Genomic DNA, 26,089 nt, shown 5'->3' on the forward strand with positions numbered 1-26,089 from the left:
TGTGTGTGTGTGTGTGTGTGTGTGTGTGTGTGTGTATACACATATGGGATTACACAAGGGGGATAGAGTGGTAAAGGTTTGAGCGACTTGATTTTGTATGGGTAGTAGTATTGATAATGACAGTCATGACTGAGTTGTGTAGGCCATCTCAGCTAGTGTCTATAAAACCTTTTGTAGCACCCCATTTTCTGTTTTGAGGATGTCATACATATTATAGAAAAATATGGTGGGAATGTTTTGGAGAGCTTTTGAAAAACTGGCATTGAGATTTTTCTTTTGTACCCGCTGCCTGTGAATTCAAATTTATTAATTACTATCAGTCTAAATACATAGCTTGGAAAGGCATAAAAAGTGTAAAATTAGCTGACATTGCTTAGACCTAAAAATGTTGCAATTTTAAGGATCTTTATATACAGGTCTTACAGAGTAGAAGTGAAAGGTGGGTCTTGCTGGGAAACAGAGAATCTTTCTCCTCTTAGTATAATGCTCCAGTTCCTAGGCCTACTGGACCATTAGATATTGGATTTAAGACCTAAAATGTAGAAAGCCTGCTTCTTGCCTCAAACTTTAGGGATGAACTTTAACCCTGCTGAGCCTTGTTCAGGGTTAGTTTGGATGGAAACTGCATAGTTTGGGAGGAGAGAGAGGAAAGATTTGAATTTCAAAAAATAAATCAATAGTTGTTTTATGCTTTCCCAGGAGATGGAACCTTAAAATAAATGCCAAGGGAGTATAGTACCCCTGAGGAAGTGAAAGGTGCATGATAAATCTTATCACATTTGTTCTGTCTTTTGTACAGCACCTTACATAATGGGGTCCTGGTTAATGCTTACAGCTAATAAACACACATAGATACGTAGACACAAGCCTGAGTTATGTCTCTTCATGCAGGGCCTGTGAATAAGAAGGATTATACTAGCCATGCATTTTTGGAGGCATTGTGGAATTATGTCTTAGTTCCTCCATATGCTGTGGGAGCAGGGCTTGCTACACCTTTTTTTAAATAGAAATGTAGCCTGTACTCCCTTTGTGTTATGATCCTGGTGCTGTCTGGATTGTTGGGGTAACAGCTCTTTTTTTGGCACAATCTTCCTTGGCCTGTTGGAACTAGTATGACATTTGGGTGCACAACCTAGGGCTGCAAGGACTCTGTGGGTGCTCTGATCCCTCTAGCACACCTGCACCAGGTTGCCCAAGGTTTAGCCCTTAACCTAGAAAGCTGCCTTCGTCAGATTACAATGTTAAGATCAGCCATATTCTGAGTCTGAGCTACTCTGTAGTGTAGGTGTTTGAATCAAAAGTGATGCTAAGCCAGATGTAAACTGTTCTGAAACCTGCCTTACATTACGACTGATTATCCTACGAGTTGTTTGAGATTAATATGATATAATTTTATATTGTACAATTCATTTATTCGTCTCCAGGTGCAGAACAGTGTTATGCTTAGGGAACTTCTGCAGGGAGCTAGAGTCTGCATTCTTGGTTTTTTTTTTTTTTTTTTTTTTTCCAGGCAGGAAAAGATTTTTAACAAGAAATTATTTGTTTTGCTAGCAGTGTGCTTTGTTTTGCCTGATACAGTAATGGAGACAGTCCCCAGTGTTGCCAACGCAAGTAATATTTGGTGTTTTTCTTCAAACTCCAGCTACTAGTCATAGGGTTATGTGGGAATCTGGGATTTTTTTTTTTTTAAAGCAAGTTTCTAGTCCTTATGGCTGTGGAAAAACTGGGACATCGTACCCATGTGTAAACCTAAAGGTTCTATAATCAGAGGCAAAGAAAAAGTCCCCTTAATTACTATTTTTAAGATAATGATTTTTAAGGCCAGCTCATGTTTTTGGGGGGACTTTACAGTTTTTGGTAAGAGTGGTGTTTGGTTGGCAATTGTGACCTTCTCCCTAGAAGATCATACAGTAAGACAGATATTCAGAATACAGGATGCACTGGGAAGTCCAGGGATGAGAAGAATTTCATGTTTTTAAAACCCTGATAGGCCTTTTAGAAGGGAGGACTTTATTTAACAATATACAGTAGGTAACAAAAGCAGAGGTAGCTGTATCAGTCGGTTTGAAGGCAGACTGGGGATGAATATAGCAAAATATGGCCCTAAATGGTTAATGGTACCTCTGCAGTTGAGTTCAGAGATCAGGAGATAAACATGTATAAAAGTCATTCCAAACTGACAGAGTATTAAACCCATTCCCAATTTTCAAGCCTTTGTGTTCCATGTAGGCACAGCAGTGTCTTTGCAAATAGCATCAATTGCTAAACACAGCAAAAAAACTTGCAGGAAATACTCCAGAATGGGGATGGTCAGATCTATCTGCTCACATGAGCTAGCCAGAAATGCTTCTGCAGAGGTGGCTGCAGTACCCATTCCCTCCTCTTGTAGAATGACTTGGACCCAATACAAAGACGTCTAGATTTTTTTTGCTTGTGTCTTGCAACCTGGGGTGGCTCAGCCAATGTTAGGTTTTGCTTATCACATACACAACACATTTAGAAAGTGTTGTGCAAACATAAACTAATTAATTAGGCTGAAACTTGGTTTAAGCTGCTAAACCAGATTTTTTGAATTTAAAAATAATTCATTAAACCAATATTGTTCTTGTCAAATCACTCTGATGTTACATGTCTACATAGCCCTACACAGGATTTTCAACTGATGAGACTCTGACATTCTCCTTTTTTATTTCCCCACCTTCAGGCAAAGCTTTGCTGAATGGGCTTTGGTCTCTTTGCAGCCAAGATTTTTTTAAAATAGGAGCTAAATTTATAATTCTAATTCTGTATTTAGCTGCGTAAACAAGTTATCAGAGTTTTCAGGAGTTCTGTGCATCAGCAGCACCCATTGATTAGGAGGCTAAATATGGATTTAGGAGCCTAACTTTAGATCCAGTTTATGAAAATCATAGTCTATGCTCCTAGTTAAAACAAAAGAGCAATTTGTTTTCAGACAGATTGCTGGCAGGTGCAGGGGCAATGGGACTCTTTAAGGGGTCCAAGTGAAGGTGGATGGGGCTGAATGGGAGGGTCTGGGTGTTCAGTGGATGGGGCTTGGCTGGGGGTTTGAGTGTGGGGGAGCTTAGTAGAGGGGTCTGGGTGCTGAGAGAATGAGACTTGATTTGTGAGACCAAGTACATCCGGCAGATGCTCATTGGAAAAAAAATATTTGTGAGCGATTGTGAAATTTGGGCAAAGTCACAGATTGTGTTGCTGCTGTTCTTCCCACTCCATTTCTGGGTTCTGATCTCTTCCTTGGTGAGAGAAATTTGGAATGTGGTGTTCTTCCTGCAAATACCAGAGGGAGCTCAGCGTTCTCTCCAACACTGTGAGCTATGTCCCTTGGTCCCATGCTCCAAATTTCTTTCTCTCAGTGGTGCAAATGGAGAGGCAATTCAACCCTCTCGCTCATCCATTGCAATCCTAAATTGTAAAGCTAATCTGAAAGAAAGAACAAGCAATATGTTGTTTCTCATTCTCTGTTATCCCCTACAGAGCTGAAATTTCTGGGGCTTGTTCCCCATAGGGACTACCTACTATGGCTTATCCATTTGTGTGTGCTTCTCTCCCCTCCCCCCAGTTGTCATGGGTAGAGCAAGGTGAAGACCAAAGGCCTCTGCAGCCACTGAAGGGGAACTCTGCCATGATTCTTACCATCATGTTGACTCTTGCTCTGCTGAGGAAAAGGGGCTCAAAGTCTAAACTGCTTATTGACACTTTTGCTCATGAATGCCCAGCCAAAAAGCACTGCAACAAATTAAGGATTTCACAGCCATCTTTATACTGTCCTACAGCACCCCTCTTCTTCCATCAAATGAACAAGTGGTATTTCAATCCCAATTTAGAGAAGAGCTCTGGGATTTTACTGGGGTGAGAAATTCTGGCAGGAAAGTACACATAGGTACAAGCTAGAAAAACTTTCATACAGCAACAGAAAGCTGGGGAAGAGATTTTTCTGTCCCATTTCTGGCTCCCTCCAAAATTTAGTGGACATATGACTTCGTGGCAGAAGTTGTGGAAAGACATTAGACTACATACTTTTCTGTATATGCCACCTTGACATGACTATGCGTCCTACGAACATACATCTATGCCAGTGGTCACCAACCAGTATATTAGGATCTACTGGTAGATCCTGGAGCCTGTGACAGGTGATCCTGACTGGTTTGCCTTAGAGCTAGAGCACTTCAGCTTCCCTTCCCATCCCACTTCTGTGCTGCTCCTGGCCTCTGTCTTGGAGCTGCTCCCCAAGGGGTATCTGTTTGCTGTTTGGGGGAGACAGAAGAGGGGAGGCATTGATGTCAGGGTGTTCCTCCCCCCCCACCTCTGTACCCCTGTCTGCACAGAATGAGCAGGGTGGGACCTTGGAGAAGGGGTAGGAAAGGAGGTGGGACGAAGGTATTTGGGTTTGAGGTATATCCTGGATTGACTTAATCAGAAAAGTGATCTTGCGCTTAAAAAGCTTGGAGACCTCTGATCTATGCAGATCATTCCTGCACCTTCGTAGAAAGATTGCTGTCATCTTGAATATAAACACACGTGTTAACCTGGCTGTTGCAGTATATATTGGGTATTATACCAGATTGCCCCGAGACATGCTAGATTTACACATAGCGATGAATATTTTTGAATATTTTATACTGTAATATCTGTAGCTTTCTAAAGAACCAGGACAGGGTTGTAAGGGTTCCAAATGATATGGGAATCTCTTGCAAAAAACTACTGTTCTTGCTGTACTAAATCACAAAGTGCTGGAATTTAGTGCAGGGTAAAACCTTTTGGTTTATCTGCTGAATAATGTAGGGTCGTCCTATACAATAAGTTTTCTATTGCTCTGTCCAGTTACATATTCAGCATCCAAAAAGATGGTGTCTTTGCCAACTTCTGTAGGAGGCTATCCCATGTCTAGAGGCAACAAAGCTGTATAGAGGATGCTGCTATAACCTTAGTTCAAAATGCTGTTGCTTTTTGAGGCCTCAAGTGTCAACCTTAACATGATTTTAGAGGAGTAGTTTGTGTTTTCATGTAGGATTTTATCACAGGAAAAATTACTTCAGTACTGTTTGATGGTATTTAATCAACCAATGCCAGCATGATGTTCGGCCAATTAGTGGGTATTGTTTCTTTCTAATCTAGCTAAAACATCCTGCGTTATCAGCAGCTAAGCAGTAGGGAAGAAATATGCTGGAAGCTTTTGCCAGTCCTCTACACCAGAGTCCATAGCTCGGCAGGATTCTCAGCTGGCCCTGAGACACTAAACTCAGCAGACAGTATTTTACATCAATAATAGATTGATAGATCAGAGTACCCAAAGGAGATCACATCTGTGTAGGGGTGAATGTTTTGATGTTTGTTACTTGCCTTTTTAACTGCATATTAAGTAGGCAGAAATTAATTTATTTCATAAGGAACAAGTGCACAACGTAAGAGCACTTGGTATGGAAAATTTTTTCTAGACAGGCAAAACTTTTTAAAAAAAAAAGATGCTTAATTTTTCATAGATAAGGAAGCTTTACAAGCAGTTCACGAGAAAACATAAACAGGAAACGTCTTTGCTCCTAAGAACTTAGGTATGCTATACAATGTACTAATGTGATATGCCATGTCCTACTGATGACCCTTTAGGTATAGGGCTTGATCGGTTCAAATCATCTCCACCTACTTGAGATGCCATGCTGTATGTATTTGTCTTTTTAGACTTACCTTTATTTTTAGTAGGATTCACATTCTAGAATTGGTTTGTTCAGCTCCCAAAGGGCCAGTGGGAGAGGGAAAAATAAATGGTGATCACTAATGCCATCTATTCATGGGACCAAAATGAAGTGGCATTCATAATAGGTTGTGGAGATCCTTATTATATGAGCCTCCTATTCTTTTACATTCTTTGATCAAGAATTAAATGCTTAAGTGCTGTCACTTCTCAAGCATCTGAGTTACAAATTCATTCAGAGGAACTGAGTTCTCTCTTCTCAGACATGTAGAGAAGGGGTAAAAGGGGACGGGATCTGAGGAAACGTTGTTCTAAGTCAGCCATAAAGATGTTAGCGTACTGTGGGGCCAGTCTAAAACAACGTTTCCTCAGGTCCCCCTTCTCTACTTACGCTACATCGATGATAACTTTATGATCTGGACCCATGGCCAAGAAACATTGGAGGCATTCCACAGAGACTTTAACAACCTACACCCCACCATCAATCTCAGCCTGGACCATTCTACACTAGAGATCCACTTCCTGGACACCACAGTACAAATCACCAATGGTAAATTAGATACCACTCTCTACAGAAAACCCACCAACTCATACAGTTACCTACCTGCCTCCAGCTCCCATCCAGAACACACCATACAATCCATCGTCTATAGCCAAGCCCTTCGATACAACCACATCTGCTCTAATCCCACTGACAGAGACCAGAAACTTCAGGATCTCTACCAAGCATTTATAAACCTCAGTTACCCACTCAGAGAAATAAAAAAACAAATTGAAAGAGCCAGACAAATACCCAGAAACCATCTACTTCAAGACAGACCCAAGAAAACCAATAATAGAACACCACTTGTCATCACCTATAGCCTCCAACTTAAACCGGTCCAACACATTATCAATAAACTACAACCTATACTAGAACAGGATACTAAACTCCAAGAGGCTCTGGGAGACAGACCCATAGTCTCCTATAGACAACCACCTAACCTCAGGATGATTCTTACCAACAACCACAGGACATACCACACTAATACCAACCGTGGTACCTTCCCTTGCAACAAACCCCGTTGCCAGCTTTGTCCACATATTTACTCTGCTGATACCGTTATTGGACCTAACCAATTCAGTTATAAGATCAAGAACACATATTCCTGCTCATCCAGAAATATAATTTATGCCATCATGTGCTGACAGTGTCCGTCTGCGATGTACATTGGACAAATATCTCAGACACTTCACCAAAGAAGCAATGCACACAAAACAGATATCAGAGAGTGTCACAAATAAAAAACAGTTTCTTGCCATTTCAACCAGAAAGGGCATTGTCTCAACCACTTGACTACCTACTTCTTGTTTCAAAGACATTTTAACACAAGACTTCAAAGAGAAACCTCTGAACTGTCATTCATGCTTAAATTTGACACTTTACGACTGGGTCTCAACAAAGATGCTAATTACCTATCTTACCCATTACAAAGATACCTTTCCCAATTATCACCTCTAATAATTAGCTCACAGACATTAACCTCCCCCCATCATCGCCCCTCTGTTCTGAAATTTAATTTATCCTTTTTATATGTGTTCACTTTTTTTGATTGTATCCCTTTGGTATATATGGACGTGCCAATTTTCTTCCACAATTTGATCTGAGTAAGTGGGTCTGGCCCATGAAAGCTCATCACCTAATAAAAGCTCATCATGTTAGTCTTTAAAGTGCTATGTAGTCCTGTCTTTTGTTCTTCCTTCTGGTCTTCTTTCTTCTATATTTGACATGTCGGCCTGCGTGTGCAGTATGTGGACCGGAGGACGAGATGCATGTGTGTATTACTGCTGCAAACTCCTAACTAAAACAAAGCCTGTGCTAACAGTAGTTATGGCTGTGAAACTGGATTGCTGCACCCCAAAGGGCTGTCAGCAACCAGGCTGGCTTCTGCCCCAGACAGCTTACTAAACCAAGTTGCCTGTTAGTTGTCATGCTAGCACTGCTGGGTTGTGTCGATGACATGCATACAGAGAGCCCTGAGGGGAGGGTGAATATCCCTTATGCATCCTCTGGTTAGTGGGCAGATTAGAGTCATGTGACCCATCTTTCCCGCCTTTTCTCTTTCCTGCTGACAAGTCCCTGTAGTTGAGCCATCCCAGAACTGAGCTGTTAAAAGTGTGTGTTGCTCTGGTGGGGCTGTTTCCCGCAAAGCCACAGAGTTGGGGTAAGACCAGAGCATCTGGGCCTAGAGGAGAGAGAGGTGGGGCACCTCAGAGGTCAAGTAGGTGGCCTCAGTGGTATGATCAGCACATCAGGAGACAGTCTAGGGAAATCTGTGTGATCTTACCTGTCACACCATTAATTCACTGGCTCCCTGTTTGAACACAACTAACATCACAGATTTCAAATTTCAGTCACAAGTCAGATGCTTTTTCTTAACTGGATGGGTGTAATGCGGCTTATAATAGGTAAGTTCCAGAAAGCAAAATTTTAAAATTGTGTTTTCTGAATACTTGTGTTCAAAGTTAAGGAAGGCAGTCACCACAGGAGAAAGCATGCATGGAAAGTCATTCCCATCAAACTAACTTAACCTTTTTTTTATTAGATTACAAAATTGGTTGATTAAGTATATTACATTCGCACTATTACTTTTTACCTCAATAAGGCATGACATTTTTATTTTAAAAAATGGCATTATATAAAATGAATATAGTACACATTTAAAAGCCTTAAAAGCTAGCTAATTGATAGCTCTCAATGTAATTATAAATGAAGAATTCTCATTTTAATGGGTGTGTTTCTGGTTTCCTGCAAGGAATCTTTTCTTGGTTTTATGTGATTTAACATTTTTATCAAGGACTTGAAAGAAAACATTAAATCATCACTGATAAAGTTTACCAGTGGTATGAAAATTGAGGAGTGGTAAATAATGAAGAGGACAGGTCATTAATACAGAGAGACAGCACAAGGAAACGTTATGTATGTGTTTTAATAAAGATATTTACAGGTTGAGGGACTCTTTCCTGGGAAGTAGTGATATTGAAAGAGATTTGGATTGTGGGGTGATTATAAACAGAACACAAATTCCCAGTGCAATGTAGTGGAAAAAAGAGTTAAATTTGATTGTTGGGTGCATAAACTAGGGATTAATGAGGGCATTTTACCGCTGTTTTTGGTGCCCGTGTGCCTGCAGCTTAACTACTGTGTCCAGTTCTGATTCCCTCAATTCAGGAAGGATTTTGATAAATTGGAGATGGTTCAGAGAAGAGATACAAGAATGGTTTAAAATGTTTTTAAATGCTTCATCACAGAGGTCCCCAACGTGGTGCCCGTGGGCACTATGGCACCCGCTGGGACATTTATTGTGCCCGCCTAGTGACCAGGGCCGGCCCAAGCCATTCTTGCGCCTCGGGCGCACGGTGCATGCGATGCCTCGCCCCCAGGCTCCTGGCAGCCCCAAAGGGTTGGGGACCACTGCTTTATCGTGCTTGACTAAGGGAGCTCAATCTATGTATCTTAATAAAGAAAAGGTTTTGGGGTGATTTGATTGCTTTTTATTAGCACTTACATGGGGAACAAATATTTAATAGGTTTTTGGTTTAGCAGTGAAAGGAATAGCACGATCCAGGGTCTGGAAGCTGAAATTCATCAAACTCAGACAAGGTGTCAATTTTTAATCATGAGAGTAATTAACCATTGGAATAATTTAGAGAGCATTGTGGTGGATTCTCCATCCCTGACAATTTTTAGACCAAGATTGGATGTGTTTCTAAAAGATATATACCCTTAGGAATTAATTTTGAGTTTTCTGACCTGTGTAATACCGGAGGTCAGACTAGATGCTCACAGTGGTCCTGGCTGGCCTTGGCATCTGTGTATCTGTGGGCATGGCAGATTGGTTAGGAAATTCAAATGGATATTTGCAGAAAACATTTGTAAGTCTCTTGTAAAAATTTTTGAAAAAATTGAAGAAGATGGAAGGCACCTGCCACATGAAAATGAGACGCTATTTCAAGTATTTGACAAGGCATGAAAGAAGGCGCAAAGCTAAGAGTGAGTGTCAGAGATGAGGAAAGCAGATCATTAAGGTCTCAAATAATGTTAACTCTCCAAAAAACAAATGGGTACAAAAGAAAAGAAGCCTGAAAGTTAGATTAAAGCATATTTTTGTCATTGATGCTCAATGCACACTGCTTATACAGTTCTCCTTTATGACTGGACTAGTTATATTTGCAAGCATAAAATTATCACATTCTCTCAGATCATTTTCAGAATCACCATTTACTTCCTTGCCTCAGCTCTTCTGAGAGATTGATGGCATTTTGTATCGATAGTGTGTGCTCATGTGCACTTGATTTCCTACTTCTTGTGTGACATACATATATAAAATGAGAACGAGAGAGAGAGAGAGAGAGAGAGAGAGAGACCTTGTTTTATGACAGGTTTGGGTTTGAGAATGAGTATTAGTGTTTGTCAGACACTTCAGCTTATAGAAATGCTGATGTTACACTTGAGAAGTGAAGTAGTAAACTTTGAAGGTAAATAAGTTACGCCCAGTTTGTGCCAGTGAAGCAGAGCCCTCGCTAGAGGGTGGTGCGGAGTTGGTGCAGCAGTAGCCTCTCTGAAGCACAATGTTCTTCTGGAGCTCCCTAGGACTGAACATCTCCTTGGTGGAGCACTCTGCACCTCACTTCTTAGCCAGCGAGCTCTGCCAGCTGATGTAAGGTAAAGAGGGGAAAGTGGCTTCTTCCCTGCATTTTTTTTGTTGTTTTAGTACCTGTGGGATGTTAGTGCAGCCCTTGTGCTCAGCCCAGATCTAGGGTTGGGAAGGCAGTATTCCCCAGGTCAGATTGGTAAAGACCTTGGGAAGGGTTTTTTGTCTTCTGCAGCATGGAATGTGAATCACTTGCTGGGGTGACCTGCGCGTATCTCACTTGATTCCCTGCCATTGTAGGGTATAGATTACTAGAACTGGAAGGGACCTCGAGTGGTCATCAAACCTAGTACCCTGCCCTCACAATGGACCAAGTCTATACTGAGTTGTAAAACCCGCAGCAATGAGTCTATGGACTCAGGCTCAACTACCATGCTAAAAACAGCTGACAGGATGTTCAGACTCAAGCTGTGAAGACTAGCAAGTGGGTGGGTTTCCAATGCCAGGCTCTAGCTTCTAATTTACAACATCTATGCTGACAGGTTTCAGAGCCCAGGTCTACACCTTATTTCACCCTTATTACAAAATAACAAGCAGAGCGTCCACACTATCAAGCCAATTACTTCAAAATAATAGGCTGGTTATTTTGAAATAATAACTCCTGCTTTCCATGAGGAATAACGCTTATTTCAAAATCGTTATTTCAAAATAGCTGTTGTGTAGATGCTCCACTGCTGCTATTTTGAAATAACTGTCCGAGGCAGAACATCAGAAATGGCTGCCCGTCGCAGGGAGCCATAGCTTGTAATACCTCTGAGGCTGGTATAGGGGGCTCTGTCTGTGAGGTGGAGTGTTTTCCATATAAGGGCATGTAAATTAATAATCTTCCCCTGCTTGCTCCACCCATTGCAGTGAAAGATCAGCCAATGGGCTGACTGGTGCTCAGGCCTGCTACTCCACCCACTGCAGCAAAAACCAACCTATGGGGTGATAAGTTCACAGGCAATAAAACAGGCAGGCAGCCCCTCTCTCACTGGGGATTCGCATTGAGTGAACGCCTGGCCTGATCACCCAGACGCCTTGCACCCCCCGCTCTTGAGTCTTACTGAGCGTACTCCGAGTTGGTCGACCCGAGTGGAGACAGTTTATGAGCGTGTGACCGGTACTTGTGTTCCTGCTGTCTCCAGAACTGGTATAACCCCCTCCCTCCCCCCCCCCCCCCCGCCATCATCCCTATCCTAATTGATTTTTTAGTTGTCCTTATTGCTTGCCAAGTGACAGTGGCTAAAAAGTTACTAAGTTAGTTTATAAATAGTTGTGGTTTAGGTTTTTTACTGTTTCCTTGTATAAAGTTGTATAAATAGTCAGCCCTATGGATAATACCAGTGTTAATTCAACTGTTCCTAACCCCTGGGCAGTTATTGGAAATTATTGTGATTTAGAAAAGCCTCAGGGAATTGTTTTGTGTTGTCTGGCAATCTGTTTAATTTTTGTTCTGATGATTGTCTGGCGCCATCAAAATAAAATCAGTTTGTGCTTTTTGAAACCCCCAGTTGTGGTCTCATCCTTTCCGGCATCCCTTCGAACCTCGTGTATTACGGGGACTGACAATAACTACTCCCCAGAGACATTCAAACAATTACTTCTCAGTGCTTCCTGGGGCTGTAAGTCGAGGCAGCACGCCCACATTAAGGGATCCTGCCTTGGACTAATTTGGAAGCTTCCATGTATTGTGGATGCACTATTTCAAAATAGTTATTTCAGGAGTTATTACTTTGAAATAAGTTACTGCAAAATAATTTCCTGGTAGACAGGCCCAGAGATGGCTGTTAGTCTATTCCAGCACAAACAATAAGGAGTCCAGTGGCATTTTAAAGACTAACAATTTTATTATGTCCTAAGCTTTCTGTGAATTGTTACTTACTTTATCAAAAGAAACAGGTAGTAGAAATCTAGAGATGGTGGTGTTACATCAGAGCTAATTCAATCAGGGGGGATGTGGATAAGAAGGTGAGAATACCTAAAGTTGGAAATTACCTATTGTAATGACCACTTCCTGTTCAGGCCCATTCTGATCGTGTCAAATTTGCATATGAATTCTAGCTCAGCAGTTTTGCCATGCAGCCTGTTTTTGACGTTTTTTTGTTTGTGGATGGCAGCTTTCAAGTGCATAATTGTGTGTCCAGGGAGGTTAAAATGTTCTGTTGCTAGTTTTTGTATGTTACCATTCTTGATGTTTGATTTGTGTCCGTTCTTGATGACTGTCTGGGTTTGTCCAATTTACATGGAGACAGGGCTCTGCTGGCACATGATGGCACATAGCACGTCGGTAGAAGGGCAAGTAAACAAGTGTTTGATGGTATGGCTGATGTAGTTAGGGCCTATGATGGTGTCATTTGGTAAATGTCTGGACAGAGTTGGCAGCTGTTACTCTTTCTAGTGATGTAGCATGAGTCAAAGTCTGTGGACCTGGGCCCTCAGGCTTGTTACCGCACATTTTAAAACTCAGTGTAGGTATGAGGAGAGGCCTGGGGCACTAGTGGTTCCCCTCTCTGCCCTGTTACCAGCCTGTGATAGATTAGTTTCTTACAGTACTTGAATTTAACTAACGTTTTTGTCCACATCAGGCACATTTGGGTGAAATCTATCATCTCTGTTAGGAGGTCCAACTAGATGATCCCCTCTGGCCTCACACTGTGAAGGAGCTGCAGTTGTGGTTGGTTTCTGTGTCTCTTCTCCTGCCACTTGGTGTGGGGCCCGTCAACAAGGCATTATGTGATGTATCCAGTTAGGTCCATGCATTCTCAATACATCTTCTCTTTGTTTTTAATCCCGTTCATCTGAAGAAGAAAATGTCTGATTTATATGACTTCTAAGCAAAGGCTAATGAAATTCTTTTGTCCATCAGTAGCTTCAGAGGTTTTGATCACAATGGGCTTCATTACTTTTGAGAGAAGCTTCATGAAGCTCCCTGTCTTCATACAGTTGAATGTGTGGCTAGTGGAAAGATTAATGGGATAATGTGTTCATTGTTTGAATGGCAAGAGAATTCCGAGCCTTAGTTTGTTAAATTATGGCCTTTTTAATGTGTTCATTTAGGCTCTTGTATATTATAATAAGTAAATTAGATGTGTTGCCCTCACAGCATTAGGGTTAGCATTTCAGGGACTCCGTGCTCGCTCTTACTTGCTCGCTCTCGCTCCCTCTCTCCTTTTTTTAATGTTTAAAGTGAAACTAAGCAGGGAATTAATAGTTTGATATGCGAGATTGGTTCTATGTTATATATGCTTGCAGCATTCTGATGTCCGCCAATACTGAAGGAAGAACAGAGAGTGAAGTATTGCAGCCCAAACAGCGCTATCAATGAAAAGACTATGGCTGTAACAATGTCTTGTACAACTTGACAGAAATGGTAGCCATGGGGCATAAAAGTAAACACAGAGGGATAAATAAGGCTATGACACAGTTTCCAAAAGAGAATGTGATGTTAGTAGTAATTTGCAGCAGGGATTAAAAGATTGCAGTATCAATTTTTGTATAAATGAAATCTGTCAGCCTCTTCAACACGTGCTCACCCTTTTTTTTTTTTTCTGGGCACATGCCGCCTCATGTTTCAGCGCCCTTGAATTTTAATAAATAAAACCTACCTAGTAGCTCAATCATCCAGAACTTTCTTCTTTCCCCTTCCATCATTATCTTATCTAGATAGATAGGTTCTCTTTTATGTCAGGAGAATAAACATTTTTGAGAGTTTAGTGAAGCTTCCCCCTTTCATATTTCAGCTCATTTAACTGGAGGTGAAAGTCCAACTGGTCAGAATTCTAATATTGGGGAAGCAGCTCCTATAACCTCTTGTGGGATCTTCATATCTACCTTTGCAATTTTAAACAATCGCTTGTCTTTCTGCAGGGTGGTGGCTGTTCGTTACATACTGTAGTGATGCACTGTGTATTTGTTACAATAGGGCACCAATGCTCAGGTAAACTGAGTTGTACTTGGCTAGCCATATCTCATACTATTTATTTTTTTCTTCCTGTTTAATGTAATATAGTTAGTGGAGTGGGAAAGCATCCTGGCAGCATAATAATGACATACCAGTTTGAAAGCAATTGTCTTCCAAGGCTTCTGTTTAAAATGCAACAATTATCTGCTAATATATCTGGGGTGGGTTATTGCAGGACTGATCAGGAAAGAACTTATTGGTGCTGTGGTCCTATTATGTATGTGTGTGTATGTATAGAATATATGTATTGTGAAAAGGAACTCTGTAGATGCTATACTAGTTGGCTAAATATTATTTGTAACATACATCTGCTGAAGTTTAGATAAGTTTATTGTTCATGGAATGTGGAAACAACTCCATATAGTGACAAAAAAGAACTTAATACCCTGTGTGTAATGCAATAACCATAGAATTACAATTGCCTAATGTAAAGTATCTGGTAATGAAGGCAGATAATAGAATTCTTGCAAAAGCAAATGTTAACTGGCTCCCCAGTGTTAGGCAAAGAACTGAAAATTGACACCAGCTGGAGGGAAAAGACAGCTAAAAATGCATTAAAACAAAGAAGCCTTAGATGCATGTTTGTTTAGGTAAATAAATGTATAAATGATCTTATGAGAGTCTTACTAAGAGGCAAACTGAGAATACTAACAGAATGTTATAGAAAATTATCAGAAAACCCAAAGGATATTTGTATGCAGACTGGATAATGACACCTTCGGGAATAGAGTGATAATATTTAGCCTACAATTAACTAACACAAAGGACAGCTTTTGGAAGGGTATTTTAAGTGTAGTAGTAAGTGAATCTAGTAAAAATTGATATTTCCTATTATCTCAAATAGTAAAAGTTTTTTCCTCTGCTGAGCAGATTTAATTTTCAAAACAAAACAGAGTATCTGCTCTGTGTGTGTGTTTACACATGCACGCATATAAACTGTGTTTACTGTAGTCGTTAAAGATGAATGTGCCTTCTTACCTGGCTGAGAGGAGTATTCACCACATTAATCATTGTCTTTGTGTAATTTCCTCTGTAGTTTCTTAATCTTTCAGCATTTTACTACACTAGTCTCCTCCACAGGGACACTGTTTCAAGTGATTGCTTCCTAAATAGATATGGTAAGTCTATGAGGAGCCCAGCCCACACAAAGGAAGTGGGTGTATGTGTGTGTAGGGGGAGGGGGGAGGGGAGGTTCACACAGCAATTGGTAAAGGGAAACATTTTTAAAAGAAATGGTCCCTTTAATAGTCATCTTTTCAAAATGTTGTGCTCCTTACTGTAATGACATATTATTGTCCTTACACTACCCGACAGGTTCACTTCTGCTCTGCAAAGTAACATTGTGGGTTGAACTTGATGTACTGTTTGGCCCTGCAGTTGGAATGTCATAAATAACACTATGGTTCCAACACTCCAGTCATCTGAAGAAGTGGGCTGTGCCCACAAAAGCTCATGATACCACCTACATATTTTGTTAGTCTTTAAATTGCCACCAGACAATTTGTTGTTTAAGTTTTTCTGAAACTATAGAAAATGATTAGTCACAATAAAGTTTAGTTCCTTTGCCCTTAGGTATGTGGGCTCATAGGAGAAACAGTTAGTGCTCATAGGAGAAACATTTCTTATTGCCATTTTTAAAAAGAGAATATAACTCTGAATAAACAGCTGAGAAAAAAGGTGTGATTTTTATTTATCTGTATATTCACTTCTCAGAGTCCAGCACTGTTTTAAGTATAGTATGCTGCTGTTTCATGGTGCTCATTAGAGCATTTAGAACTAAACTACAATCTGCTTTATTGCATCAATTATTTTCAGTTCCAGAATACAACTCCATACACAGGTATTGGCATTATAAAGTCACTCCAGCAATCTACCCCTGCTGCTGCAGTCTGTGCTGTGATTGGAGAGAGGCTGTGCTATCATGTGTTCCTGCCATTCGCTCTGTTAGAGTCTCAGCTGAGCGAGCAGACGGCCTCACAGCCAGTCGCCTGGGCCTCCTGCCGGGTTCTGCTGCATTCTGTGCCAGTGTTATGGCTGCAAAATCAGAATGGGCCTTGCTGATGACTTATCAATAATCTTTATAATTGTATGTAAATGGTACAGAAGATTTAGATCATTCTTAACGTCTGCTGCCTCACAACTGATAGAATGAGGAAAGAGCATCCAGCAACAGAGGCATAGGGCTCCAGGTTAGGGAAATAGTAGTTGTATTCCCATCTCTAGTCTGTTACCTTTTGCGGCTCACTTGTTCTCTCTGGCCTCATTTTTCCTAGCTGTACTTTTATTGTAGGAAGTCTCAACCCTTAGGTGAATGAGAGAGCTATTAAATAATTAGTGTTGATAAGGCACTTTAGATAATATACAACAGCTAAGTGTCTGCTTGTTGTTATAACATATGACATGCATCTGACGAAGTGGGTCTTTGCCCATGAAAGCTTATGCTCCAACACTTTGGTTAGTCTATAAGGTGCCACAGGACTACTCGCCACTTTTGCAGATTCAGACTAACACGGCTACCCCTCTGATGCTTATTGTCATGAAATTCCTGACCAGCTGTCAGGATGTCTTAACTCCCTGGCAAGACAGTGGAATTGACTAATAGTATACTCTGTTGGTATAACATTGAGCAACTGGTCTTCCTGCACCATGTAACAGTGATAACTTCAGCCTCAAGTTAGAGCATTTGAAGTAGTATTAGCAAGGATCTGATTCGGTCATGGATACCTTGACTTCAACAGACTGCTGTGACTTCTTTGGCTTCAGCCAGCTGCAGTGGGGCAGGAACAGCTGTTCGCTTCCCAACCCCGGAGCAGCAGCAGGGCCCGAGTAATGACTTGAGCCAGAGCAGTGGCTGGCAGTCATCCCCTACTGCTGGAACAGTGACAGTCTGAGATGTGGCCTGGGCCAGATCATCCCCCACCAGAGCAGATGCAGGACTGCCACCACAAGACCAGCTCCGGGGCTGCTGGGTTGGGGGCTTAGGGCCAATGCAGTGGCTGCCACCTCAGAATCAGCAGCCAGGGCCCTCAGGACTGGAACAGAAGCAATAGCTGCTGCCACAGGATCAGCTCCTAGGGCCAGAGCAGGAGCAGAGGCTGTCACAGCCAGCAGTCAAGAGCAGCAGCTGAGGTGGAGTAGTGGTGGGTCTGAGTCAATGCTGCAGCAGAAGCTGCAGGGTTGGAGCTGTGGCCAGCAGTCAGCCTTTGATGAGGCTCCCAATTGCTTAGTTACCCTCCCTCTAGTCAAGAGTGTATCTAATAAAAATCAAGGATAGATTGTACACTTCCATGATTTTTTTTTTACTGCCTGTGACCTATTTGTGACCTTTATTAAAAATACCTGTGACAAAACCATCCACCTTAAGTATTATTGATAGGAAAAAGAGGGTGAGATACATTAGTCAAATTTAATCTTTTTTTTTAGTGGACAGACTGAGACCCATGTAACTAGCAAAACCAACAATTTTCAATTTAATTTGAAAGGAAATAAATGCCAGTGCCCTCTCTCTCTTTCTCTCTAAATATAATTTAAAAAAAAAAACTAGTTTGCTTTGGAATTGGTGAGGATAGGGAACAAAACCGTCTGAAGTGTGAGAATTGGCAGATACCAATTGGCAGATTATTTTATGAATATTACATAAACCTTAGTTTGATTGCTATATTGCTCAAAGAATGTAAACGCCTACTAGAGCTCACCTCATGTCCTTGAGAAGACAGGCAGTGGTTTTATATAACCAGTCACTGGTACTTAACTGATGATTCAGATGTCAAAAACTTTGAAGTTTTGCCTCTGACCAAGTTGGGCCCCAACATTCACTCTCCTGGGGCAGAGGAAGAGGCCTTCAGTCAAGAAACATATGAAGCCAAAGAGCTCTAGAGCAGTGTTTTTCAAAGTGGTCAGTGAAACCACTTTGAAAAACCTAAAACCTGCTAACTGGCTGCTCCAGTGCATTTATTTACCAACGCCATGGCCACTGAGCCTCGCGGCTCCCGTTGGCTTCAGTTTTCCATTTGCAGCCAAGTTTGGGCTGGGACACCATTTCCTGCGGCTCCCCTTGAGAGAACATTTTGAGAAATGCTGCTCTAGCGTATATAAATCCTGAGGCCCTAAGAAGCAGAGAAGCCATCTGAACCCTCAGAAATGGGCGTACCTAGGATAAGCTGGGGCTACCCACACTTTGAAGGAAATGGCAAAAGAGAAACCATCTTGTTGTTTTAGCCCTTTTCCTGTGACTGCTGTGTTTCTATGGATAAATATATCAGGGTATGTCTACACAGCAAAGTTATTTTGAAATAACTTTCCTAGCATCTACACAGCCAAAATGCTATTTCAAAATAAATTTGAAATAGTGGAGGGTTTATTTTGAATTTGGTAAACCTCGCTCTATGAGGAATAATGCCAAATTCGAAATAGCTATTTCAAAATAAGTGCTGTGTAGTCACTTACTTCGAAATAGGGGGCCTTCAGCCTTCTCAGGGTGCCCTGGTGGCCACTCCAGCCTCAACCAAGAACACTCCTCTCCCTCCCCCCTCCCCGGAGCCCTTAAAGGGGTAGACTCTGGCCACAGTGCCTGTGCCAACTCCAAGCCTGCCAGCCTAAAGCCAGCAGTCGCTGCCCTGATCCAGTGGCCCCAAAACATGAGCCAGGAAGCCACAGGCTCCACTGCTCCCCAGGAGCAGTCTGCCAGCTCCCAGGAGCCTGCCAGGGCCTGGAGAAGGTGGGCATTTTCCTGGTCCAGGGCGGAGATCATGGACCTTATTCAGGTTTGGCGGGGATGCCTCCAACATCCATGATCTCCTCACTAGACAGAGGAACGCGGCTGTCTATGGCAGGATAGCTGCCAGCCTGGCCACCAAAGGCCACATGCAAACTCAGGAGCAGGGTCATATGAAAATCAAGTTGGTCTGGTGAGACCATGACCTTCCCCTTCCCTTTGCTTCCCCCTTCCAGTTCCCTCTTCCCAGGTTTCCCCCTCCCCTCCCCAACCCTCTTTCCTCCTTTCCCCAGTCTCACCAGAGTTTCATTTCCCCCACCCCCAGTTTTGTTAAATAAAGAGAGTTTGTATTTATGAAAAAACATGTATTTTATTTTACATCAGGAAGGGGGGCTCCGGGAGTGGGGGGGAGGAGTAAGTGGATGGATGTGCGGGAGGAATGAGGCACAAGTCCCCTGTGGGGAAGACCAAGGAGACTGTTAGTGCTCCTTAGGGTGGAAGCTCTCCCACAGAGCCTCCTGGATACTGACAGCCCCCTGATGGACCTTCCAGATGGCAACCTGCAGAAAGTGCAGCCAGGCTTGCAGCAATGCGTCCAAGAGAAGCACCAGAGTGCCCAGGGGCAGCTCTGGCTCCATGTTGCAGAGTGCTGTGGTGTCCCGAGTGAGGGCAACCAGAGCACGCAGAGACAAAATGCTTTGCTGTCCCTTATCGAGGTAGACAAGCAAGCAGGGAAACTTGAGAACTGGCTGTCCGGGGGGGCTATTTCAAAATGCATTTTGTTTGTAGATGCGTTATTTTGAAATAAGCTATTTCGAAATGAAATAACACTATAGTGTAGACATACCCTTACTATTTTGGTTTGAAACAGACGTTCTGCATTTGCCAGGTGACCAATTGTTCCCAAAAGAAAGTCTCTCTTGAAGGTGCAGAAATCATGGTTGGGTTCTGTAGCTCGGACTCTGAGAGGAAGAATCATGGGATTCCACCATGAGATGAGAAAACAGGACTCAAAGCTTCAGCTAATCTGTAACTAGGATAATAGAGTATTAATTTTAGTCTGTGAATTGAAGTGTGTAATTGGTGCACATCTTCATGATTTATTTAGGGAATTGGGGGATGATCATATAAAGGATTCACATTGAAGCCAATGAAAGTTGAGGGAAATTTCGCAGGATTGTACTCTATTGTGAAAGTTTGTTTTCTCTTTTTCTTTGTTTTTTGCAGCTATTTTAATTCACTTTTAGTTTTATTTCTCAGCTGCTCCTCCTCCGGTTGCTATGGAAACATAAAATAGCAGTTAAATTGTACTGCTAATGTGCTTTTTCCTGTAGTAGAATAGTAACAGCTAATATTTGATCTAGCTCAAGTGCTGACTCAGGGATACTGTTGCATATATACTTTCTCTCTTTATTCTTATAAATACATAATGCATCGGTCTCATTCACCTTGTGCTTCTTAAAAGTGATATCCTGTCACAGTTAAGTACTGTAATTTGCCTTTTTAATGCCTGCACCATTAAAGTGTTGGCATTAGCTGATGTTATGAAACTGACTTTAAAAACTGCACTGAGTTTGGAACAAAATGGCACAGGGCAATAAGAAATATGAACTTATCTTTTTATGCAAAAGTTGTAGAAATCCATATGCTAGCCAGAACAAATCTACTTATCCCTATGAAAAAATGTAAATGGAACATTTTCTCTCCAACAATTAGGTAAATCTGACATTGCAATCCAACTAACTTTTAAAAGTATCACAATTTGCTTTATAGCACTCCACCAAGCTGAATGGCAATTTTTTTTAAAAGCACCATAACAGAGACTCCGATATTTAAAAAGAGGATTAAAAAAAAGTCACAATGGCTAAACAGTTAAGGTTAGAGGCAAAAAGACATTCAGTTTTTAAAGAAAGTCAGATCCTACCAAGGAAAGTAGAAAGAAACATACATTCTGGCAAGCCAAGCATAAAAGTATAATTGTGCAGGCCAACAAAATAATTTAAACATCACCCAGCAAAAGACTCAAAAACTAACAGCAAAAAATTAAGTATATCAAAAGCCACATCAGTGGGGCCACAAAATGATCAAGGTGCAAAAGGAGCACTTAGATTCTCCACAATGATCTTGTTTTCTTTAACTGGATTCTTTTAATTGGTTTTCACTGACCACACCTGAGATTCCTACACCTCAGCTATTCTTTTTAGGTCGTATATCTGGGGAACTGTCAGATTGAGATCAATAGAGGAGGTTTTCAGACAAATTAATACATTTAACAGTAGTAAGTCACCAGGACCAAATGTACAGAACCAATAACTAACAGGTATGTAACCTATCACTTAAATCAGCTAATCTGCAAGTTAACTGGAGGATAACTAATGTGTCACTAATTTTTTAAAAAGGCTCCAAAACAATCCTATCAATTACAGGCTGATAAACCTACCTTCAGTACCAGGCAAATTGGTTGAAACTATAGCAAATAATACAATTGTCAAGCACATAGATGAACAGATTTTGTTGGGGGAAAATTAACATGGCTTTTGTAAAGCGAAATCATGCCTCAGCAGTCTATTACAATTCTTTGAGGGGGTCACCAAACATATGGACAAGGTGAATCCAGTGGGTATACTGTACTTGGACTTTCAGAAGGCCTTGGACAAGGCCCTTCACCAGAGGCTCTTTAAACTAAGAAATCATGGGTGAGAGGAAAGGTCCTCTCATGGATCAGTAACTGGTTAAAATCCGGAAAACAAAGGATAGAAGTGAATTGCTGGAGTGGTGTAAACAACATGTCCCCCAGAGATCTGTTCTGGGGCCAGATCTATTCATCATGTATGTAAGTGATCTGGAAAAAGGGTAAATAATGATGTGGCAAAGTTTGCAGACTATACAAAATTACCCCAGATAGTTAGGTCCAAAGCAGACTGTGAAGAGTTACAAAGGGAGGTCATAAAATGTGTGATTGGGCATATTAAATGTAATATTGATAAACACAAAGTAATGCATATCAGAAAACCATAATCTCAACTATACGTACAAAATTATGGGATCTAAATGAGCTGTTACTGTTCAAGAAAGAGATCTTGCAGCTATTCTGGATAGTTCTCTGAAAATATCAGCTCAATATGCAGCAGCAATCACAGAAGCTAACAGTGTTAGGAATCATTGAGAGGGGGACAGATAGTAGGATAGTAAATAAAATAATGCCACTATATACATTCATGGTGTGTCCACTTCTGAATACTATATGCAGTTCTGGTTACTCTGTCTCAAAAAAGATACAATAGAAATTGAAAAGTTACAGAGAAGGGCAACCAAAATTATTTAAGGCTATGACACAGTTTCCATATGAGGAGAGATTTAAAATATTGGGCTTCTCAATTTGGAAAAGATTCAGCTGAGTGGGAAGTGTCATAGAGGTGCTATAGAATCATGACTAATGTGGAGAAGCTGAATTAAGGAGGTATTATTTGCCCCTTCACAAAATGAAAGGACTGTGTTCACCCAATGAAATTAATAGGCAGTAGCTTTAAAGCAAATGGAAGGACGTACTTAACACAGCGCAGTTCACACGTGGAACGTTTTGCTAAGAGATGTTGTGAAGGCCAAAACCATAACGGAGTACAAAAAAATACAGTAAAACTCCGATGGTCCGGCATCTGATGGTCCGGTACTCCTGATGGTCCGGCACCATCAGGAACCCGGAAGTGCTCCGGGCAGCTGGACAATTGGAGCTGCTCTGCCCCCAGCTTCCCCGATTCAGCCGCTGCTAAAACTGACCAGCGGCTGAATCGGAGAAGCCGGGGGCAGAGCAGCTGGAGTGTTGCCGGGTAGGTCCCGTAGCGCTGCCCCTTGGCGCTGCGGGACCAACCCAGCAGCACCCCAGCTGTCCCCGATTCAGCCGCTGCTGAAACTGATCAGCGGCTGACTCCAGGAAGCCCGAGGTAGAGCTGCTCTGCCCCGGCTTCCTGGAATCAGCCACTGGTCAGTTTTAGCAGCAGCTGACTTGGGTACACCTGGGACAGAGCAGCTGGGGTGCTGCCGGGTTGGTCCAGTAGTGCCGAGGAGCGGCGCTGCTGGACCAACCCGACAGCACCCCAGTTGCTCTACCCCAGGCGTCCCCAAGAGCAGTTGGGGTGCTGCCGGGTTGGTCTCGCCGCGCCAAGGTCTGACGAACCCGGCAGCACTCCAGCTGCTCTGCTGCAGGCATCACCAATTCAGCCGCTGCTGAAACTGACCATCAGCGGCTGAATCAGGGACGCCTGGGGCAGAGCCGGACTATCGGAAGGGGGGGCTATGAGGGGTCTGGGGTCTGACGCTTCATAGCCCCCCCTTCCGATAGTCCGGCATATCTGATAATCCAGCACCCCCTGGGTCCTAAGGGTGCCGGATTATCGGAAGTTTACTGTAAATTCTTGGAGGAGTAGGTTAATCGATGGCTATTAGTCAAGATGGTTATAGACGCAATCTTCTGCTCTGGGTATCGTTAAGCCTCTGACTACTAGATGCTGTGATTGGACAGCAGGATACAAGCATATTGCTCTGTTCTGTTCACTTTCCTTTGAAGCATCTTGCTGGGGCCAGTGTCAGAAAGCAAAATAGACCATTGGTATGGTCACTTGTATGTTATAATTTTTATGATAGGAAAATCTCATATGTCAGTAATTGAATGTTAGTGATGCCAAGGGACAGTTAACGTGTAGCACACCTATATGTGTTAACAGTCAGCTGCATATAATTTTATTTTATTTTTTTGTAGAAAAAATCAGGCAAAGGTATGCAGATCTGCCAGGGGAGTTGCACATTATTGAGCTTGAGAAAGATAAGAATGGGCTTGGACTCAGCCTGGCCGGAAACAAGGACAGGTCTCGGATGAGCATTTTCATAGTTGGCATCAATCCAAATGGACCTGCAGGAAGAGATGGACGAATGCACATTGGTGATGAACTTTTAGAGGTAAGTGATGCCTTTGGCTGTATAATAGGGTTGGTGTCAAGAGAGGGAGGAGAACCTGTCAACCTAGTAACTAAATATGAAATAGAGAGCTGGTGCCAGTTTATGGAACTCAGTGACTTATGCCAACCAAGCATCAAACAAATAGAAGAAGATATTGAGATTAGGTATGTAATTGGTTTAATTAATTAATCGATTAAATTGGGGTAGGCTAGAGCATTGCCCCTTTCCCCCACCATGGATGGGGGCTTCTTCTGCCAAGCTGGAGCACCCCTGCCTGTGGTGTGCTCAGGCCAGGCCCACTATGGATGAGGGCTGCTCTGGCCGGGATTGCCGGGAACTGCTTCAGCTCGACTGTTCATGGCGGGTCCTGTGAGCTGCCTGCGGTGGGCAGGAGTCTGGTCCAGCCTCCACTAGTTATCCGTAACTGGTAAGCCTCACCCCACAGGTTAACCATTAACATTGAGATGAATGGAAAATGTTTAACATTCACTATGCAGATGATGCCATGCTGTTGGCTGATTCAGAAGTTCTGTTGAAGTTAGTGGTAGTTTTATGAGAGTAAAACAAAGAATATGGTCTAGAATTGAATTTGGACAAAACAAAAGCTATGGTGGTATCCAATGATCCTGTGATATTCCAGTGAACAACATAGGTGCACACCAAAGAAATTATTTGAGAAATTGTTACTTAGTGAGCATTACAGAAGATTTAGTCAGCTATGGAGGTCAGCACCAGAATAAGTAAGAGTGAAAGCTATTGTGGAAGAATAAACATTGAATAAGAAAGGGACATAAATTATGACTTTTAAAAAATGTATATATGGTTTGTGTTAAATAAATTATGGCTGTGAAACATGGACTTCAAACAACAGTAATGAAGAAACTCCAATCCTTCATATTATGGTGTTACAGAAGAATTCTGAAAATATTTTGAATAGAACTATAACCAATGAAAATGTATTAGAGATTATTGGAGCTCAGCAAAATGGAGCTCTTATGAAAAGAGAGTTTTGATTTCCAGGGCACATTTTAGGAGGCTCAGCATATTATTCATGTTATGGGCACAGGACGGGAACGTTGATGGCAGAAGAATTTGAGAGAGTGGAAAAAACCCTTGAATGTATGATGTGGTATCCTGGGTGGATCAAAAAGGCTATTAATCCACAAAGGGATTAGCAGAGGACTATACAGCATGTGCTACCATGGTTACAAATCTCCAGTGATGCAAATATCACGTAAGAGGAAGAGGATGATCTAGTCCATTGATAAATGTATTTTCTGTGAAGAACAAAAATCACATCTCTACTTGCCTGTGACAACCAATGTCAGTGCACGTACGCTTTCAGAATGTTTACAGACTGTGGTTAGGCAGGGACATTGAAAACCAAATGAGGAAATAGTAAATCTATCTTCATATTGTTTCACAGGAAAATTCACAGTTTATATATCATGAGTTTTGCCTTTAGTAGTTTTCTTGGGTTCCCTTCCTTTCCAAAGGATACGAAAATACAATTTCATATTGTGATCCATTTTCATCAGTTGTTAGAAATTCAAACACTGTCCCTTTTTATTATGTAGTTATTTATTTTTGTGATTATCTGGTGCAAATTAGTCCACAGAGAAAATTAACCCACTGAGCAAGTGATTATATCAGCAAATTAAGCATTACAGTGAACCCTCGCTACTTCGCGGTTCGACTATCGCGGATTCACGACTTCGCGGACTTTTTTCATTACATTATGTATATACGTGAATCCGCGATGGTCGAACCGCGAAGTAGCGGTTACCAAAACTTTAAAAAGCCTCCGGGGAAGCCGGCGGGGGGGCATCCCAGGCGCGCCTGGGCTGCTCCCCCGCCGGAGCCCCTCCGCGGCTTTCAAAGCCTCGGGGGAAGCCGGCGGGGGGGCATCCCAGGCGCGCCTGGGCTGCTCCCCCGCCGGAGCCCCTCCGCGGCTTTCAAAGCCTCGGGGGAAGCCGGCGGGGGGGCATCCCAGCCTGGGATGCCCCCCCCGCCGGCTTCCCCCGAGGCTTTGAAAGCCGCGGAGGGGCTCCGGCGGGGGAGCAGCCCAAGCGCGC

At 42.2% G+C, this 26,089-nt stretch overlaps 1 protein-coding gene across 10 annotated transcripts in view; it reads left to right on the top strand.

The window, feature by feature from the left end:
* PATJ (PATJ crumbs cell polarity complex component) overlaps positions 1-26,089 on the top strand; it is a 225,361-nt gene that overhangs the window by 124,348 nt on the left and 74,924 nt on the right. For all 10 annotated transcript variants that reach the window (XM_075936118.1, XM_075936115.1, XM_075936122.1 and 7 more), the window contains one exon: positions 23,818-24,014. In XM_075936118.1, coding sequence (XP_075792233.1) covers positions 23,818-24,014 — 197 coding nt within the window. The remainder of the gene's footprint in view (positions 1-23,817; positions 24,015-26,089) is intronic.

The sequence above is a fragment of the Pelodiscus sinensis genome, chromosome 9, assembly GCF_049634645.1.
Source record: "Pelodiscus sinensis isolate JC-2024 chromosome 9, ASM4963464v1, whole genome shotgun sequence".
Classification (NCBI taxonomy): domain Eukaryota; kingdom Metazoa; phylum Chordata; order Testudines; family Trionychidae; genus Pelodiscus; species Pelodiscus sinensis.